Below are 20481 nucleotides of genomic sequence, written 5' to 3' on the forward strand. Positions count from 1 at the left end.
CTGGGAAGGGTATCTACGTGACTTTACAAGATTATTACGCCAGCATGTCCAGAACATTGATAACAGGACAATCTGTTGCTCCACTGCAAGGACCAGTCAAAATTTTACAGTACACAAGGACTACGATTTAGCCCAGCGGAAGAACTTGAGAGACACAGCCTTTATTTTGTTATACAGAACAAGATACATATACATAACTACCTTCCTAAGATAAGAAAGAATGTAATGCAGAACATAATGTCAACTCAACTAGATACATACTTCACGGATCTAGATGTGAACTCTCCTACAGAGAACAGAGATTTGACAGCGGGGTGACCGGAAACTGGGAGCAACAAGTTGCTAAATGTCAACCTGACGGTCTTTGGTAGACATGCTTCGTTCTAGGATCAACGATTATGCCCTTTCCACCATTCACTTCTAGATCATGCCTGCATGATCAATAATGTCAGTAGCGAACATACATTGGCTACCAGACCTTGTAAAAGCTACTCCCTCCGTCCCATGATATAAGATCTTATTACATACTCCCTCCGTCCAATAATGTAGGACGTGTCAAAAAACGTCCTACATGACTCCCTACATTAGAGTCAAGAAAACGTCTTCCATTATGGGACGGAGGGAGTACAATTTACTCACATATTGGATGAAATACCATCTTATATTATGGGATCGAGGGAGTAGAAAATTTGCAAGGATTGCTTACTGGAAGACAAAATCTGGAATTGTTAGTTGTTCCCGTGGCACGTATCTGAACAGCTGCATAAGTCTGTCGACATAGACAACTTTCTTCCAGACCTAATTGACACAAACAAACAAAAAAAAAAGGTTGGAATTGAAAGAAAAAAACGTGCCCAGTAATATAATCAAATGGAAAGTAGTTGCAGCCACACTTACATCTCCATCAACAAGAAGCTGCAACGCCAAAATAGCTGTTCTCAATCCCAGCGTTGGGTGGAGTACATATATAGCCTGTGTTGACCGATGCCATCAGATGTTAATATTCTTCAAACATAAAATTAAAATTGCACAATGAGATCAAATGAGGTACCAACCTGAAGATTTCGCTGATGCTTACGACCTAGCATTTGTTGTAACCGCTTCATGAATCCCAAGTCTGGCTGTCTGTAAATTAAATTACAAAAACTTATATTACATCCAGTGCTTCTTATATGTTGCATGCGCTAAGGTTCAGACAGAGATGCAGTTTCCTTCCCAGCCTGCATATCCAACACTTACACTTGTAAGGACGCTGCTGAGTGGAAATAGACAATTGAGTAAGGCTTTTGAATCAAAGGTTCAAACTCCTGCAAACAAAGTATATCATGATACTGTCAGATTTTACTGTCCAAATGTTCCAAACCAAGATGAATGGATACTATGAAAAGAGGAAGTAGCAACAATCATATAAGTTAGAGAGAAGTTTGTAGATCTACTTCCATAGTCCAAGGTTGTTGCTACGTTAACTGCCAGATACATTGGCTAGAATTTCTTGCTGCAAGCCCACTCAATTTTGTCAAATTGCGTATATATAGGATTCCTTTATACACTCCCGGGAGTACTACATTCAGTACACCTTGTAAACAAATCTATGATACCGCTTTATCCTTCACGATATACTCCCTCCGTTCCTAAATATAAGTCCTTTTAGAGATTTCAATATGGACTACATACGGAGCAAAATGAGTGAATCTACACTCTAGAATATGTCTATATACATCCGTATGTAGTCCCTAGTGGAATCTCTAAAAAGACTTATATTTAGGAACGGAGGGAGTACTTCATTAATTATTCAAAGATACCCCATATGAATAGTACGAAAAATATCACCAGGGCACCTTCGTTTTGCAATATATCTTCTTTTTTCGAGGAAACGCAAAGGACCTTTGCGTTTCATTTCATTGAGAAGGTAGAAGTACAGTTACAATCCTCCTAGGAGGCATGGGTTACCGATAGTTGGGAGAAAGTCAGTGGACATCCCAGGTTGAAGGCAAGACAGTTCTAAGTCCTAGAGCACCGGCAATATATCTTCTCACATACAGAAAATCAGTATATATGCAAAGTATGAAAAATATATGGACTTGGATGAAATTTTTGATGGAACTCACTTTGGGGTATCTAATACTACCTCCGTAACTAAATATAAGACGTTTTTCCAGTTCAAACTGGACTGTATAAGACGTTTTTGCAGTTCAAAGAACTGCAAAAACATCTTATATTTAGTTAAAGAGGTAGTAATTTCTAATGAAGCATATTAAAAATAATAATGTATAACCGATAAATAGTTCAATACTAAGTGGTGTATGAGGAGCAGGAGTACATACTCCCAGGAGTATAATGGTATTGTGAATTTAGATATTTTAGGCCAGTTTGACACCTTAAGGAACTTTCGCATTTTGAGGACAAAGCACTGCATACTGATCCTCAAGGTGATGAATCATGATATCAGGGCCACTATGATTCATTTGAAATCAATCCAAAAATGTATCATTTCTAATGTGGGTAGCCTCAGACATCAGAAATGCAGCAAAAGACTTTCGGTATACACAGTTATGGGGATATGCAAGAATGAATTATGAGATGATACAAAAAGTAAAATTGCATTCAAGTATTATATTAAGTAAAATCACAGTAAAAACATTGGACAAGCTTGAGCAATTCACTAATCAATATACGAGCGTTGAACTACCCTAACTGGCAAATCCTAAGTCAGAAAGTCAAAGGTGAACCTTTGGGGATGTTTGTGATCAATCAAGTTTAGTTGGTACGTACATGGAAAAGCAATCAGGTGTTCTGTACAAATAGCATGCGGGATTCAACTGTTTCAACAAAATTAAGGATCAACTAAATTACCTTTATTACATATAGAATAAATCGTTCCAGGTCCAAACAGCGAAGAAGAAAGTGAGCGCCAACAACAACCATAATTGGACGCCCTTCACTGTCAACTCCGCCACGGTAACTGCAATTGACCCAAAAAATCAAAATACAAGCAAATGATACAGTAGCAGAAGGAAAATAACTATGGATAGAAAACAAACTAAAGAAAATCCCCAAAAAAAAGATGAATTTACATACATTATTTTCATTTCAGCGATTTCTGAAAGATTAAGGGAATTTGCTTTAGCAAGGTAACGTTGATGAAGTGAATATTCTTCTGCAGCCGATAATGCAGGACCGCCAAGATCACCAAAACCAAGCAACTTAGCAAAATTAAATCCCTTCTTTGCCTGCGCAGACTTTTCCCATTGCTCCTTGCGTCGGAGATCCGGATCTTTAATTATGGACATAAAGGATGGATCCAAATATGAATCCAACTTAGAATTTCTGTATGGAATAAATTAGAATCAGAAAAACTCCAACTAAAACTAAGTATCTTGCCTTTTCTGCCAATCATCGTTAATAGTATGTTTCAGTCTCACCTTCTACGTGTCAATCCAGAACCAGAAAGAGGAATATCTGCGGGCACGGGAACTGCATACTTGCTATTTGCTGCCTCAGCAGGCAATGTTTTTATTCTTATTTTCCTTTCATCTATTATTGGCTCACCATTCTCATCCCCAACATCAGCTGGAAGTTTTAACGAAGCCATCTCTTCCTCTTGTTTGTCCCGTGGGAAATAAAGAGGAAGCAGTCTGCAGAATGCAACACTGTCAACGTATGCAGGAAAATCACCACATTTAATTAGTAGTACTGGATTTCAGTCTAAGTACCGCTTATATATCTCTGTATCAGTTGATGATATGGTACAAAAGACAACAGCAGTTATTTTGTCCTTCTGCTTCTCCAGAAAACGTCTCACAGTTCCTGCTCAACCTCATCCAAAGAAGATGGGACTTAGAAACTAGGAAAGGACCCAAAAAAAAAAGGAAAGGTAGCTGTTGAACAGAAAAATCATGAACGCAGATAAATCCATTCTTTGCAGTTTGCATCCGCAGGATAACAGCCATAGAACTAATCAAACAATAGCGGAATATAAAGAGAAATGAAAGAAGATATTGACAATATAACTCACTTATTGCCACATGGGCAGCCGGTTCACGGGGATAATTTTTGGCTTCTGTGTATATGCAGCCCATTGCAATGCTAATCACATGAAAGGCAAAATAACTTAACCTCGCATAAATTGCAGGGCGTACAACATGGAATGCAGTATTGTAAGACATCAAACTGTAATACAAACAGAATATGCAAGTATTCAAGCGTCAAAGCTTTTAATATACCTTTCAAGACCATTCTCTACGAGTAGTTCCAGGCAAGACCTGTAGCAGTGGCTAAGTGCACTCTCTGCAGCTGTGTGATACTTGACAGCATATTTAGGGCCCACTGTATGGATGACTTTCCTGCAAAGCATGTCAATAAGCATGATAACAGATGGAAGAGCAAATATAGCGGAATCGATTGTCATCCTTGAGTGTAAGACAGGTACAACTCTGTTCTGCTACACTTACAGAAAGTATTTACTCAACTGGAAAATGAGTCATTCAAATTGCACTGTTAAGCACATTACACCCAAACTACTATAAGCTTTACAGTATGAAATGCAGAATGGGACATGGAAGCAAACAACTTGTCTGAGCATACTATGGCTATCCCATGGTGAGCAAGCATTGCAGTTGTAATGGATGGTGTGATGTTGCACAGCCAGAGTAATCACCCAATATGGTCAGTCCATAGTGGGCATTTTGGGCTAAATAGAGATGTTCCCACTACATTGTTACATCTGTAAGTAACTAAATGTAAAATATCATCGAATATCTAATGGTAAAATACATCAGCACTTCAGCAGATTAGTATTGCCTTGGCAAAAAAATTAATAAATCTCCCAGTTCACAGCAGTAACTGACTTGACAATTTTTTTCCAGAACGGTGGGTGGGGTGTCTCAGAGAGCATCCAGGGTCAGTTGGTGAACAACAGTGACCACAAGATTGTTCGTTCTTCATGCCCATGGAATCATTGGCAGTAAAATCTTGCTCATTCTGTTAATCCAGACGATAATGTACTTAATCATTAATTCCTTCTGCAGGGATCTAACTACTAGCTTTCCAAGTTACCCAAATGAACTTTACGGTGGGCACTACTTTTGGTATCCAAGTTCATTTTCTGCAAATACATGCTAGATTAAATATAAGTGGATTTCTGTAATCCCTGGAAACTTGTGCTTGCTAACTTAAAAACGAAGATCATAAGACGTCGAGAGCACAAAAAAGAACAATTATCTAAAATTTGACTGTCCTCATAAAAGGGGGCAAAATCAGTAATTACAAAGGATTATTGATCAAATGCACTTCTCTAGTGAGCAAACATCTTGTATATACCCAATGGGCAATGGACGACTCCCTTTGTTTAAGAATGCGTAGGCAGAACATTAGAACTTCAGCAATGGTTGCCCAACTACATTTCGATACTGGGAGGCTCAGCTACTACAGTGCTCATGAAAATCAAATCAAATCACCAACCTAGCAGGCAGATCATACGCATTGGTCATCTTCGCCATCCCAGTCCGGCACCCACCCTGCAAATATCCACAAAAATAGAAACGAGACAAACTGTGATCACGATTCCAAATCCAAATGCGCCCCTAGAACAGCAACCGAGAAAGTGGCGTACCAAGGTGGCACACTCCTCAGCGAGCTCCGGCCCCGCCGCCGCATGCAGCCCAGGGCTACTATGCGCCTCGTCCAAGCTCTGCATACAGCAACCACGCAGGAACCATTAGCATACACATCGATCGTGGCACGCATACTTGCGGCATCGGAAGGCGGGCGCGAAGGGACCCCGACCTCGTTGGTGGAGTTGACGACGGCGTCGACCTCGAGGTTCCAGGGGTGGCCCCGCCAGAGGTAGATCCTGGAGTTGACCTCGGGGTCGACGGGGAAGCGGCACGCGCCGTGGCCCCCGCCCCCCGCGGCCGCGTCGAGCGGGTCGGCGAAGGAGAGGAAGGAGGAGGCGGGGGCCTCGGATCCGGCCGCGGTGGGGGAGGAGGGCGAGTGGAAGCGCTGGTCGGGGTCGCTCCAGCGCGGGACCTGGTCGAGCGCCACGGCCGGCTCGACCCCGCCCACGCCGGGCGCCATGGCCGCCGCCGCCGCCGCCACCGCCCCGGGGGAGGCGGAGGCTGAGGCGGCCGCCGGCGAGCGGTGCTGCATGTGGGGCGACGACGGCCGGATCAGAGCCGCCGCGAGGGCATGGGCGGAGACACGGGGTTCGCGCGCGCGCGAGGAGGCTGGCTGGTGCGAGACGAGTTTGGGGATCGGGGCGGAGGGAGGAGAGAGAAAGGGGGATTGGATTTTGGATCCTTTTTAAAAAAATCTGCCACAATAATTGCTGCGGACTGCGGAAATTTTTTGTACGTACACGCGGGGGAAGGAAGAGACGTCGACGGGCGCACCCGTCTCGCTGACCACTGTGGCCGGTTGGATTGTTGGCCCGGCATGTCAGTCTGCGTGGTTGGTCATATTTGGGTACGTCTGGATTCCGCATGCAGCCGATGCTAGGAGTAGATGGATTTTTTTTGCCAAATCGTAGCTACAGTAGATTCCTGCGTGGTTCCTCGGGGAGACGACGGGTGGGCAGCGAGAGGAAGTCACAGCTTTTTGTTTTTTTTAGAAGAGGAAGTCACAGCTCGACTCAAGCACAAGCAGTCTCGGCAGTGGGCCGGCCAGTAGCTGTCATTCCATTACTGTGTTTTTATATTTTTTTCTGTTTCTAGTTTTGCTTATATACCGAAATATTATAAATATATACATTCCAACAAATAATGTACTTTTACATTTTTAAAAGCGTTTATAGTGCATTTACTAAAATATTCTTTAGTCAAGCACCTATCCTTATTTATTTATTTTTTGCGAACAAGCACCTATCCTTAAACATAACTTGCATGTTGAAGTATTGGGGAGATCCTCCTCCATCTAAGGGTGATCATGCGTTCGAATTAAATGAACTCCCTGATATTTTCAAATATGCTTATCTATATGAAAAGAAAATATATCTTGTTTTTATCAATGCTAACCTTTCAGTTCACGAAAAAAAGAGATTACTGAAAACTTTCTTTGAAGAAAAATCTTGCTGCAATTGAATATACGCTTGATGATCTTAAAGACATTAGCCCTACTCTATGTCAACACGAGATTAAGATGGAGCCCGATGTCAAACCAGTCGTCGATCATCAACGACGCTTAAATCCTGAGATGAAGGATGTGGTAAGAACAGAAATATTAAAGCTTCTTGAAGCATGTATAATTTATCCTATAGCTGATAATGGATGGATAAGTCATATTCGTTGTGTCCTTAAGAAAGGTGACATTACTGTTGTTTCTAATGATAAAAGTGAACTTATCCCACAAAGAGTCGTTACAGGTTATAGGATGGTAATTCATTTTAGAAAATTGAATAAAGCTACTAGGAAATATCATTATCCTTTGTCTTTTATTGATCAAATGTTAGAAAAAGGTTATCAAAGCATACACACTTTTGTTTCTTGGATGAATTATTTGGTTTCTCTCAAATACTTGTGTCGCAAGAAGATTAAGAGAAAACTAATTTTACTTGTCCTTATGGAATCTATGTTTATAGATGTATGCTTTCTGGTTTATGCAATGCACCTGCTACTTTTCAAAGATGTATGACTGCTATATTCTCTGATTTCCGTGAGAAAATTATTGAGGTCTTCATGAATGACTTTTCCGTATACGAAACTTCTTTTGATGACTGTTTGAGCAATCTTAGAGTTTTGCAAAGTTGTGAAGAGATTAATCTTGTTTTGAATTGGGAGAAATGTCACTTTATGGTGAACGAAGGCATAGTCCTTGTCATAAATTTTTTAAAAGAGGCATTGAAGTAGATAAAGTTAAAGTCGATGCAATTGAGAAAATGTCATGTCTTAAAGATATGTCAAAGCTATAAGAAGCTTCCTAGGTCACACATGTTTCTATAGAAGGTTTATAAAGAACTTCTCTAAAATTTCTAGACCTCTTACTAATCTCCTACAAAAAGATGTTCCATTTTATGATGATTGCGTAGAAGCTTTTGAAATATTTAAGAAATCTTTGACAATTTCCTTTGTTCAAGCACTTGATTGGAATTTACCCTTTGAAATTATGTGTGATGCTAGTGATTATACTATTGGTGTTGTTATTGGTCAAAGAGTTGATAAGAAATAAAATGTTACTCATTATGCTAGTAAGACTTTAGACAATGTTCAGAAAAGTTATGCCACTATTGAAAAAGAATTTTTAGCAGTTTATATTTGCTTGTGATAGGTTCAGACCGTATATTGTTGATTCTAAAGCTATTATTCACACCGATCATGTTGCTATTAAATATCTCATGGATAAGAAGGATGCTAGGCCTAGGTTGATTAGGTGAGTTCTTTTATTACAAGAGTTTGATTTGCATATTGTTGATAGAGAGGGAGTTGATAATCTTGTCACGGATAATTTGTCTAGGATGAAAAAATTCTTGATGACCCAATACCTATTGATGATAGTTTTCTGATGAGCAATTAGGTGTTATAAAATGCTTTCTCTTCTGGTGATAACCCTTGGTATGCACATTATGTCAATTTCATTGTTGATAAATATTGTTGGGGAACGCATTATTTCAAAAATATCCTACGATCACACAAGATCTATCTAGGAGATGCATAGAAATGAGCGGGGAGAGTGTGTCCACGTACCCTCGTAGACCGAAAGCGGAAGCGTCAAGTAACGCGGTTGATGTAGTCGAACGTCTTCGCGATCCAACCGATCAAGTATCGAACGCACGGCACCTCCGCGATCTGCACACGTTCAGCTCGGAGACGTCCCTCGAACTCTAGATCCAGCTGAGGTCGAGGGAGAGTTTAGCACGACGGCGTGGTGACGGTGATGATGAAGTTACTGACGCAGGGCTTCGCCTAAGCACTACGACAATATGACCGAGGTGGAAATATGTGGAGGGGGGCACCGCACACGGCTAAAATCAACTTGTGTGTCTATGGGGTGCCCCCCTCCCCCGTATATAAAGGAGTGGAGGAGGGGGAGGGCCGGCCTCCTATGGCGCGCCCCAAGGGGGATTCCTACTCCTACTAGGAGTAGGTTCCCCCCCTTTCCTAGTCCAACTAGGAGGGGGAAGGAAGGGGAAGAAGGAGAGAAGGAAAGGGGGGTCGGCCCCCCTCCCATTTCGGATTGGGCTTGGGGAGCGCGCCCCACCACTTGGCCGCCTCCTCCTCTCTTCAACCATGGCCCATGAAGGCCCATTAACTCCCCAGGGGGGTTCCGGTAACCCCCCGGTACTCCGGAAAATGCTCGAACTCATCTGAAACCTTTCCGGTGTCCAAACATAACCTTCCAATATATCAATCTTCATGTCTCGATCATTTAAAGACTCCTCGTCATGTCCGTGATCACATCCGGGACCCCGAACTACCTTCGGTACATCAAATCACATAACTCATAATACATATCGTCATCGAACGTTAAGCGTGCGGACCCTACGTGTTCGAGAACTATGTAGACATGACCGAGACTCATCTCCGGTCAATAACCAATAGCGGAACCTGGATGCTCATATTGGTTCCTACATATTCTAAAAGATCTTTATCGGTCAAACTGCATAACAACATACGTTGTTCCATTTGTCATCGGTATGTTACTTACCCGAGATTCGATCGTCGGTATCATCATACCTAGTTCAATCTCGTTACCGGCAAGTCTCTTTACTTGTTCCGTAGTGCATCATCCCGTAACTAACTCATTAGTCACATTGATTGCAAGGCTTATACTGATGTGCATTACCGAGAGGGCCCAGAGATACCTCTCCGATAATTGGAGTGACAAATCCTAATCTCGATCTATGCCAACTCAACAAACACCATCGGAGACACCTGTAGAGCATCTTTATAATCACCCAGTTACGTTGTGACGTTTGATAGCACACTAAGTGATCCTTCGGTATTCGGGAGTTGCATAATCTCATAGTCGTAGGAACATGTATAAGTCATGAAGAAAGTCCACACTTTGTTCTCATACATGGATCCTATCTCAGATTTCATGGCCTCAAGCCATTTTGCGGAATCTGGGCTCATCATCGTTTCCTCATAGTTCGTAGGTTCGTCATGGTCTAGTAACATGACTTCCAGAACTATTTACCATACCACTCTGGTGCGGAACGTCCTCTGGTTGACCTACGGGGTTTGGTAGTAACTTGATCTGAAGTTTCATGATCATTATCATTAGCTTCCTCACTAATTGGTCTAGGCATCACTGGAACTGATTTCTGCGATGAACCACTTTCCAATTTGGGAGTAGGTACAATTACCTCATCAAGTTCTACTTTCCTCCCACTCACTTCTTTCAAGAGAAACTCCTTCTCTAGAAAGGATCCATTCTTAGCAACAAATATCTTGCCATCGGATCTGTGATAGAGGGTGTACCCAACAGTTACTTTTGGGTATCCTATGAAGACGCACTTCTCCGATTTGGGTTCGAGCTTATCAGGTTGAAGCTTTTTAACATAAGCATCGCAGCCCCAAACTTTAAGAAACGATTGCTTAGATTTCTTGCCAAACCACAGTTCATACGGTGTCATCTCAACGGCTTTAGATGGTGCCCTATTTAACGTGAATGCAGCTGTCTCTAATGCATAACCCCAAAATGATAGCAGTAAATCAGTAAGAGATATCATAGATCGCATTATATCTAATAAAGTGCGGTTACGACGTTCGGACACACCATTACGCTGTGGTGTTCCGGGTGGCGTGAGTTGCGAAACTTTTCCGCATTTGTTTCAAATGAAGACCAAACTCGTAACTCAAATATTCACCTCCATGATTAGATCGTAGAAATTTTATTTTCTTGTTACGATGATTTTCCACTTCACTCTGAGATTCTTTGAACCTTTCAAATGTTTTAGACTTGTGTTTCATTAAGTAGATATACACATTTCTGCTCAAATCATCTTTTAAGGTCAGAAAATAATGTTACCCGCCGCGAGCCTCAACACTCATTGGACCGCATACATCAGTATGTATTATTTCCAACAAGTCTGTTGCTTGCTCCATTGTTCCGGAGAACGGAGTCTTAGTCATCTTGCCCATGAGGCATGGTTCGCAAGCATCAAGTGATTCCAAAAGCCCATCAACATGGAGTTTCTTCATGCGCTTTACACCAATATGACCTAAATGGCAGTGCCACAAATAAGTTGTACTATCATTATTAACTTTGCATCTTTTGGCTTCAATATTATGAATATGTGTATCACTACGATCGAGATTTAATAAACCATTTATATTGAGTGTATGACCGTAGAAGGTTTTATTCATGTAAATAGAACAACAATTATTCTTTGACTTAAATGAATAACCGTATTGCAATAAACATGATCCAATCATATTCATGCTCAACGCAAACACCAAATAACATTTATTTTAAGTTCAACACTAATCCCGAAGGTAAAGGGAGTGTGCGATGGTGATCTTATCAACCTTGGAATCACTTCCAACACACATCATCACCTCGCCCTTAACTAGTCTCTGTTTATTTTGCAACTCCCGTTTTGAGTTACTACTCTTAGCAACTGAACCAGTATCATATACCGAGGGGTTGCTATAAACACTAGTAAAGTACACATCTATAATATGTATATCAAATATACTTTTGTTCACTTTGCCATCCTTCTTATCCGCCAAGTATTTGGGGTAGTTCCGCTTCTAGTGACCATTCCCTTTGCAGTAGAAGCACTCAGTTTCAGGCTTAGGTCTACCTTTGGGTTTCTTTACGGGAGTGGACACTTACTTTCCATTCTTTCTTGAAGTTCCCTTTCTTTCCCTTGTCCTTTTACTTGAAACTACTGGTCTTGTCAACCATCAACACTTGCTGCTTTTTCTTGATTTCTACCTTCGATGATTTCAGCATCGCGAAGAGCTTGGGAATCGTTTCCGTTATCCCTTGCATATTATAGTTCATCACGAAGTTCTAGTAACTAGGTGATAGTGACTAGAGAACTCTGTTAATCACTATCTTATCTAGAAGATTAACTCCCACTTGATTCAAGTGATTGTAGTACTCAGACATTCTGAGTGCATGCTCACTGGTTGAGCTATTCTCCTCCATCTTGTAGGCAAAGTACTTGTCAGAGGTCTCATACCTCTTAACATGGGCATGAGTCTGAAATACCAATTTCAGCTCTTGGAACATCTTATATGTTCCGTGGCATTCAAAACGTTTTTGAAGTCCCAGTTCTAAGCCGTAAAGCATGGCGCACTAAACTATCAAGTATTCATCATATCGAGCTTTGCCAAACGTTCATAACGTCTGCATCTGCTCCTGCAATAGGTCTGTCACCTAGCGGTGCATCAAGGACATAATTCTTCTGTGCAGCAATGAGGATAATCCTCAGATCACGGACCAAATCCGCATCATTGCTACTATCATCTTCCAACTTATTTTTTTCTAGGAACATATCAAAAATAAATGGGGAGCTACATCGCGAGCTATTGATCTACAACATAGTTATGCAAATACTATCAGGACTAAGTTCATGATAAATTAAAGTTCAATTAATCATATTACTTAAGAACTCCCACTTAGATAGACATCCCTCTAATCATCTAAGTGATCACGTGATCCATATCAACTAAACCATGTCCGATCATCACGTGAGATGGAGTAGTTTTCAATGGTGAACATCACTATGTTGATCATATCTACTATATGATTCACGCTTGACCTTTCGGTCTCAGTGTTCCGAGGCCACATCTGCATATGCTAGGCTTGTTAAGTTTAACCCGAATATTCTGCGTGTGCAAAACTGGCTTGCACCCGTTGTATGTGAACGTAGAGCTTATCACACCCGATCATCACGTGGTGTCTCGGCACGACGAACTGTCGCAACGATGCATACTCAGGGAGAACACTTATACCTTGAAATTTAGTGAGAGATCATCTTATAATGCTACCGTCGTACTAAGCAAAATAAGATGCATAAAAGATAAACATCACATGCAATCAATATAAGTGATATGATATGGCCATCATCATCTTGTGCCTTTGATCTCCATCTCCAAAGCACTGTCATGATCACCATCGTTACCGGCTTGACACCTTGATCTCCTTCGAAGTATCGTTGTCATCTCGCCAACTATTGCTATCACGACTATCGCTGCCGCTTAGTGATAAAGTAAAGCAACTACATGGCGATTGCATTTCATACAATAAAGCGACAACCATAAGGCTCTTGCCAGTTGCCGATAACTGTTACAAAACATGATCATCTCATACAACAATTTATATATTATCACGTCTTGACCATATCACATCACAACATGCCCTGCAAAAACAAGTTAGACGTCCTCTACTTGTTGTTGCAAATTTTACGTGGCTGCTACGGGCTTAGCAAGAACCGTTCTTACCTACGCATCAAAAACCACAACGATTTTTCGTCAAGTGTGCTGCTACCTCTTGAGCACTGCGTTGGTTTTTCCCTTGAAGAGGAAAGGGTGATGCATCAAAGTAGCGTAAGCATTTCCCTCAGTTTTTGAGAACCAAGGTATCAATCCAGTAGGAGGCCACACGCAAGTCCCTCGTACCTACACAAACAAATAAGAACCCTACAATAAACGCGATAAAGGGGTTGTCAATCCCTTCTCGGCCACTTGCAAAAGTGAGATTATATAGAGATGATAAGATAATATTTTTTATATTTTTATGATAAAGATTAAAAGTAAAGAACGTAAAATAAAATAGATGTAAACTTATATGATGGAGAATAGACCCGGGGGCCATAGGTTTCACTAGTGGCTTCTCTCAAGAGCATAAGTATTACGGTGGGTGAACAAATTACTGTCGAGCAATTGATAGAATTGAGCATAGTTATGAGAATATCTAGGCATGATCATGTATATAGGCATCACGTCCGTGACAAGTAGACCGACTCCTGCCTGCATCTACTACTATTACTCCACACATCGACCGCTATCCAGTATGCATCTAGAGTATTAAGTTCATAAGCAGAGTAACGCATTAGGCAAGATGACATGATGTAGAGGGATAAACTCAAGCAATATGATATAAACCCCATCTTTTTATCCTCGATGGCAACAATACAATACGTGTTGTTTCCCCTTCTGTCACTGGGATCGAGCATCGCAAGATTGAACCCAAAGCTAAGCACTTCTCCTATTGCAATAAAGATCAATCTAGTAGGCCAAACCAAACTGATAATTCAAAGAGACTTGCAAAGATAACCAATCATACATAAAAGAATTCAGAGGAGATTCAAATATTGTTCATAGATAATCTTGATCATAAACCCACAATTCATCGCATCTCAACAAACACACCGCAAAAAGAGTTATATCAAATAGATCTCCAAGAGAATCGAAGAGAACTTTGTATTGAGATCCAAAGAGAGAGAAGAAGCCATCTAGCTAATAACTATGGACCCGAAGGTCTGTGGTAAACTACGCACACATCATCGGAGAGGCTATGGTGTTGATGTAGAAGCCCTCCGCGATCGATGCCCCCTCCGGCGGAGTGCCAGAAAAGGCCCCAAGATGGGATCTCACGGTACAGAAGGTTGCACGGTGGAAATAGGTTTTCGTGGTGCTCCTGGATGGTTTCGGGGTACGTAGGTATATATAGGAGGAAAAAGTAGGTCGGCGGAGCCACGAGGGGCCCATGAGGGTGGAGGGCGCGCCCAGGGGGTAGGCGCGCACCCCTGCCTCGTGGCCTCCTCGTTGATTGCTTGACGTCCACTCCAAGTCCTCTGGATCACGTTTGTTCCAAAAATCACGCTCCCGAAGGTTTCATTCCGTTTGGACTCTGTTTGATATTCTTTTTCTGTGAAACACTGAAATAGGCAAAAAAAACAGCAATTTGTACTGGGCCTTGGGTTAATAGGTTAGTCCCAAAAATAATATAAAAGTGCATAATAAAGCCCATTAAACATTCAAAACAGAATATATAATAGCATGGAGCAATCAAAAATTATAGATACGTTGGAGACGTATCATGTGCTGTTTTAACCTTCAACAAGGACCGGGCGTAGTCACACTCGATTCAACTAAAGTTGGAGAAACAGACACCCACTAGCCACCTGTGTGAGAAGCACGGCGGTAGAACCAGTCTCATGAACGCGGTCATGTAATGCCGGTCTGGGATGCTTCATCCAACAATACCGCCGAATCAAAGTATGACATGCTGGTAAGCAGTATGACTATTATCGCCCACTACTCTTTGTGTTCTACTCGTGCATATAACATCTACGCATAGACCTGGCTCGGATGCCACTGTTGGGGAACGCAGTATTTCAAAAAAAATTACTACGATCACGCAAGATCTATCTAGGAGATGCATAGCAACGAGCGGGGAGAGTGTGTCCACGTACCCTCCACTACAAAAAAAAGACACATCCGTGACATTTTGGGCCGAACGAAATTTTTTCTGTCATACTTATGACACTTCTATGACGATAATTGTGACAAAACCCGGTATCATCATAGATGTGCTGGGGTCCTACTTCTATGACAAAAAATCATGACAGAAAATGGGCTTTTCGTCCTGGGCGGGTCAGAGACGCTGCTGCATGACATTCTTTGGGCCGTCCATGACGGAAAAAACCGTGGTAGAAGCGAGGGCGAGGAAAATATCGGGGTGTTCCCGGTTACGGTGGGTGGTCGGGGCCGAGCGATGCGTGTTTCTCTCGTACACGCACGCGCGTGGGTGCGAGGCGTTGGGCTCTAACTGAACCGGAGCGAGGCGTTGGGCTCTAACTGAACCCGAGCAATTGCACTGCAGGCTACACGTTACTGAACCCGAGCGATCGATCGATGGCTGTTAACTGAACCCGATCGAGCGATTCCTTCACTACTACTGCTAACTGAAGCCGATCGATGCTGCCTCTGGATGAACAGTGAGCGTTGCTGGGGGGTTTGGATGAACAGTTCCCGGTGGGGGTGGATGAACAGGACCCCGTGGTGTTGCCTCTGGATGAACAGGACCCCGATCCATCGAGCCGGTTGGGGCTAGATGAACAGGACCCTGTGGAGGGCAGGATGAACATGACCACCCCGTGGAGGGCTGGATGAACAGTAGACGGTGGAGAGCTGGATGAATAGTAGCCTGTGGAGGGGTGGTTGAACAGGAGCCTGTGGAGAGGGCTGGTTGAACAGTAGCCGATGGAGTAGCGCGCGGTGGAGACTGGATGAACAGGAGCCCGTGGATGAACAGTCACAGGTGGAGGCTGGAGGAGGTCGACGGTGGATGAACAGTAGCCCGTGGAGGCTGGAGGGGGTCGACGGTGGAGATGAATAGTATCCCGTGGAGTCCCGTTTTGCGGTACGCCACACCCCTCCCGATGAACAGGACCCCCGTTTCGACCGTAGCGCACCAACACAAGTCCGTTTCCTTCGTTTTGCGGTACGCCACACCCCTCCCGATCAACAGGACCCCTGTTTCGACCGTAGGAGGTTCGTTTCCTCCGTTTTGCGGTACGCCACACCCCTCCCGATGAACAGGATCCCGTTCTGAACGTGGCTGGTCGAACACAAGGCCCTTTCCTCCGTTTTGCGGTACGCCAGGTCTCGTTTCCATTGGCTGTTCCGTCCAAGCCGGTTGGCTCCCACGCATTCCGTTGCCTCCCGATGAACACGACGCATTCCGTTGCCTCCCCATTAACACGACGACGACGCAGTTTCTCCGTTCCGACCCAGCCATGTACACGAGCCCTGGCCGTACGTACGCGTGAGTAGGCGTTCGAGACCCCGCCCGTATGTACATACGTGGTCGTATTTACTTTCTTGCACCCTGGCCGCTGTACGTACGTGTACATGCTACGTGCGCGCCTCTACTACGACACGTGCGCGCCTCTACATCGACCAGTATGTACGTACATGTTCGCGACCAGAATGACAACACTACGTACGCTTCGACCAGGTGGGTCCCGACTGTCAGGCACTTCCTTGCGTGCGAAGATGTAGCTGGTGGGTCCCAGCAGTCAGCGGGAAACGTTTTTTTCGCGAAATACGGTGGCCCGTCCGGTGGGTCCCTGCTGTCAGGTGGAGGGATAATTATTTTGCGCATAATAAGGAGGCACTTCCTTGCTGCGGCCGTGGACCCAACTGTCAGCCTCTCCACGTAGAGTACTCTTCCGATGGAAGTCATTCCTTGACCACGTTGACCACACCGCGCCGAGAGCACCAGGGCGGTGGACGACGGCGAGGCCTAGGAAGGGGACGGCGCGGAGCCGGGGAAGACGCGGCAGTGGAAGCCCGCGCGGAGAGGAGTACGAGGGTTCACTGGTTCGGCTGCGGTGTGAGGCTGCCGTCGCCGCAGGGCCTGGCCAGCGGTGGGAATAGTAGGGGGCGGTGAGGCCTCCGCGGCAGCACAGCCGGCCACGGGAGGCAGGAGCATGCGACACAACCGGCGCTGCTTTGAGCGGCTGGAGCAAGAAGACCAGAGGTTGAAGAAGCACTACGGCCGTTGGATGAACATCGTACGGTCACTGGAGCTAGAATCGTTCATATTGACTAAGTTGACAAAGCACTCCGTCCCCGTCAACTTAGTAGGCCCACAAGTCACCCACCCACCAAGATGGGTCCCAACTAGCAGGGGAAGTATTCATTTTTTGTGCGTAATAAGGAGACACTTCCGGTGGGTCCAAGCTAACAACAGGGGAACGTTTTTTTCGCGAAATACGGTGGCCCGTCCAGTGGGTCCCAGCAGTCAGGGGGGAAACGTTTTTTTGCCAAATACGGTGGCCCGTCCAGTGGGTCCCTGCTGTCAGGTGGAGGAATAATTATTTTCCGCGTAATAAGGAGGCACTTCCTTGCGGCTGCCGTGGACCCAGCTGTCAGCCTCTCCACGTATAGTACTCTTCTGATGGAAGTCGTTCCTTGACCACGTTGACCATGCTGCGCCGAGACCACCAGGGCGGTGGACGATGGCGAGGCCTAGGAAGGGGACGACGCGGAGCCGGGGAAAACGCGGTAGTGGATGCCCATGCGTAGAGGAGTATGAGGGTTCACTGGTTCGCTGCGGTGTGAGGCTGCCGTCGCCGCAGAATAACAGGGGGTGTGGGTGAGTAGAGGGATGGCCTGGCCAGCGGTGGGAGTAGTAGGGGGCGGTGAGGCCTCCGCCGCATCGCAGCCGGCCACGGGAGGCAGGAGCACGAGGCTCGACAGGCGCTGGTTTGGACGGACATTGGATGGACATCGTACGGTCACTGGAGCTAGAATCGTGCATATTGACTAAGTTGACAAAGCCCTCCGTCCCCGTCAACTTAGTAGGCCCACAAGTCAGCCTGCCACTATACTGGGTCCCAGCTAGCAGGGGGAGTATTCATTTTTTTGTGCGTAATAAGGAGGCACTTCCTTGCGTGCGAAGATATAGCTGGTGGGTCCGAGCTATCAGCGGCGGTAACATTTTTTCGTGAAATACAGAGGCCCTTTCAGTGGGTCCGAGATGTTAGGTGGAGGAATCATTATTTTGCGCGTAATAAGGAGGCATTGCCTTGCGTGCGGCCGTGGACCTAGCTGTCAGCCTCTCCACGTACAGTCCACTTCAGATGCATGTCGGTCGTTGACCATGTTGACCAGGCCGCGCCGAGAGCACCAGGGCGGTGGAAGACGGCGAGGCCTAGGAAGGGAACGACACGGAGGCAGGGAAGACTCGGCAGTTGTTTCCCACGCGGAGGGGAGTACGACTGTACGAGGGTTTACTGGTTCATCTGCCGTCGCCGGAGAATAACAGCAGGTGTGGGTGAGTAGAGGGATGGCTAGGCCAGCGATGGGAGTACGGTGAGGCGGTGAGGCCTGCGCGGCAGCACAGCCGGCCGCGGGGAGGAGGGAGCAGGCAGTCCCGCCGGCGCTTGTTTGAGCGGCTGGAGTAGGAAGAGCAGAGATTGAAGAAGCACGACGGCCGTTGGATGGACATCCAACAGTCACTGCTTGTGCGTCAACCTTTTTTTAGGAAAGCCTCAAATCTGTGGAAAACAGCATACAGCCCATCTGCCATTATTCCTAATAATTTACAGCCCATTTGCTAATTCTTAAGGTTTTTTTGGAGCCCATATTCTTTTTGTTAGCATTACAGCCCATATTGTGGCCATGGTTAAAAAATTATACGGAATTTTGCATATTTCGGTGCGGTCCGAACTGTTTTTAATCCCGAAATTTCGAGTCACATTCAAACTGATTTTAAAAATAAATGTATATCAATATAAAATCCAACAAATTGTCCACGCATAAAAATTAATGCAATTTAAAATCTCAAAATGAAAAAAAAGAAATTTGAAACTAATTGCCGGTTTGATGTGTTTTAAAAATGTACAGCCCATTTCTCATTACTGATAGGCCATTTTCTCGGCCGGCCGAATGAAGCTCTCCTCGTCTTGAAAGATTTGCAGCCCAACAGGCCTGACAAAGCGACTTACTTGGCAAATCACAAAAAAACTGGGCTAGCCATTTTCAGAAAGAAAAAAAACTACTGGGCTGGTCTGTGGTAAACCTAAAAGAGAAGGTTGTCTAGACATGCCAGAGTGCCCCGCACAGCCCAGTTGACACCCTGCTTCCATCTCAAAAACAAATTAGATAAATGCCACTCCAATTATGGCGATTCATAAAAATGCCACTACAATTTCCAAACTTTGAAAAATGCCACTGCAATTTTTGCAAACTTTGGAAAACGCCACTGCAATTTGCAAACTTTGGAAAACGCCACTCCAGACTTCGAAAAATGCCACTGAAAATGGCATGAAATGGCATTTTTCAAAGTTTGGAAATTGCAGTGGCATTTCTCAGAAACACCAGATTTGGAGTGGCATTTATGAAATTAACCCAAAACAAAAATAATTGGGCGAGCTGCTGGGTCCCTGGTGTCAGCCGCTCATTGTGCAATTCTCTCGTTTATTGACTATGTTGACAATGGCATGGGACCCAGATGTCAGAAATCCATTAGGAGGAGCCATTTTTTTATTGGCTTGAAATAAGGAGGCACTTGCTTGCATACTGCCATGACCTTGACGGGTCCCTGCTGTCATCCTCTCCACGTACAATCATCTCCTGATTGTGTACGCGTCAACTTGGCAGGCCCACAAGTCAGCCTCTAAACCCGTGGAGGACAAATACAACCCATTTAAAAAAATAACAGCCCATTCCATACGTTCAAACGGAAAGTTCAACATTCAGAGCAAAGTAACAGGTCTGATCCACATATAGATTACTGAACTTCCACGTTGACAACCATCATAGCCAAGTTAACTATCTACTCCCACTAATACTCTAGTAGCGTACAAGTACTAACTTACTCTTAGCTAACTAGACGATGTCGGCCGCCATCTGCGGTACACGCTAAACGCCGGCACCGGCGTCCTCCACCTCGCCTCGGACTTGCCAGAAGTGCGATAGGGCGCGGTGCTCGCGTGCGTTGGCCCTTTCCATGCCGGCGTGGTCCACTGAAGCTTCGGCTTCTAAGTGGGAAACCCACTTGACGAGCTGGTAGTAAAAA

At 44.5% G+C, this 20481-nt stretch overlaps 1 protein-coding gene across 1 annotated transcript; it reads right to left on the minus strand.

Annotated features, from left to right (window-relative positions):
* Positions 1–51: 51 nt before the first annotated feature.
* LOC123098802 (protein GDAP2 homolog) lies at positions 52–6271 on the minus strand. The gene is made up of 14 exons (XM_044520878.1): positions 5785–6271; positions 5612–5689; positions 5461–5516; positions 4224–4343; positions 4016–4086; positions 3714–3807; positions 3423–3635; positions 3079–3327; positions 2854–2962; positions 1240–1307; positions 1056–1125; positions 898–972; positions 707–798; positions 52–431 (listed from the first exon to the last, which is right to left on the minus strand). The coding sequence occupies exons 1-14, from the start codon at positions 6145–6147 to the stop codon at positions 350–352; spliced, it is 1740 nt and encodes a 579-aa protein (XP_044376813.1). The 5' UTR covers positions 6148–6271; the 3' UTR covers positions 52–349.
* Between the last annotated feature and the right edge of the window lie 14210 nt (positions 6272–20481).

Source organism: Triticum aestivum, chromosome 4D (assembly GCF_018294505.1).
Source record: "Triticum aestivum cultivar Chinese Spring chromosome 4D, IWGSC CS RefSeq v2.1, whole genome shotgun sequence".
Lineage (NCBI taxonomy): Eukaryota > Viridiplantae > Streptophyta > Magnoliopsida > Poales > Poaceae > Triticum > Triticum aestivum.

Bases quoted from the DNA above. Each gene is read 5' to 3' on its own strand.
- LOC123098802 (XM_044520878.1), bottom strand. From the start codon at position 6,147: ATGCAGCACCGCTCGCCGGCGGCCGCCTCAGCCTCCGCCTCCCCCGGG. The intron at 1,126-1,239 runs GTAAGTGTTGGA...TTTAATTTACAG, and splicing joins TCAGCAGCGTCCTTACAAGT to ACAGCCAGACTTGGGATTCA. The intron at 799-897 runs GTAAGTGTGGCT...TGTGTCAATTAG, and splicing joins AGCTTCTTGTTGATGGAGAT to GTCTGGAAGAAAGTTGTCTA.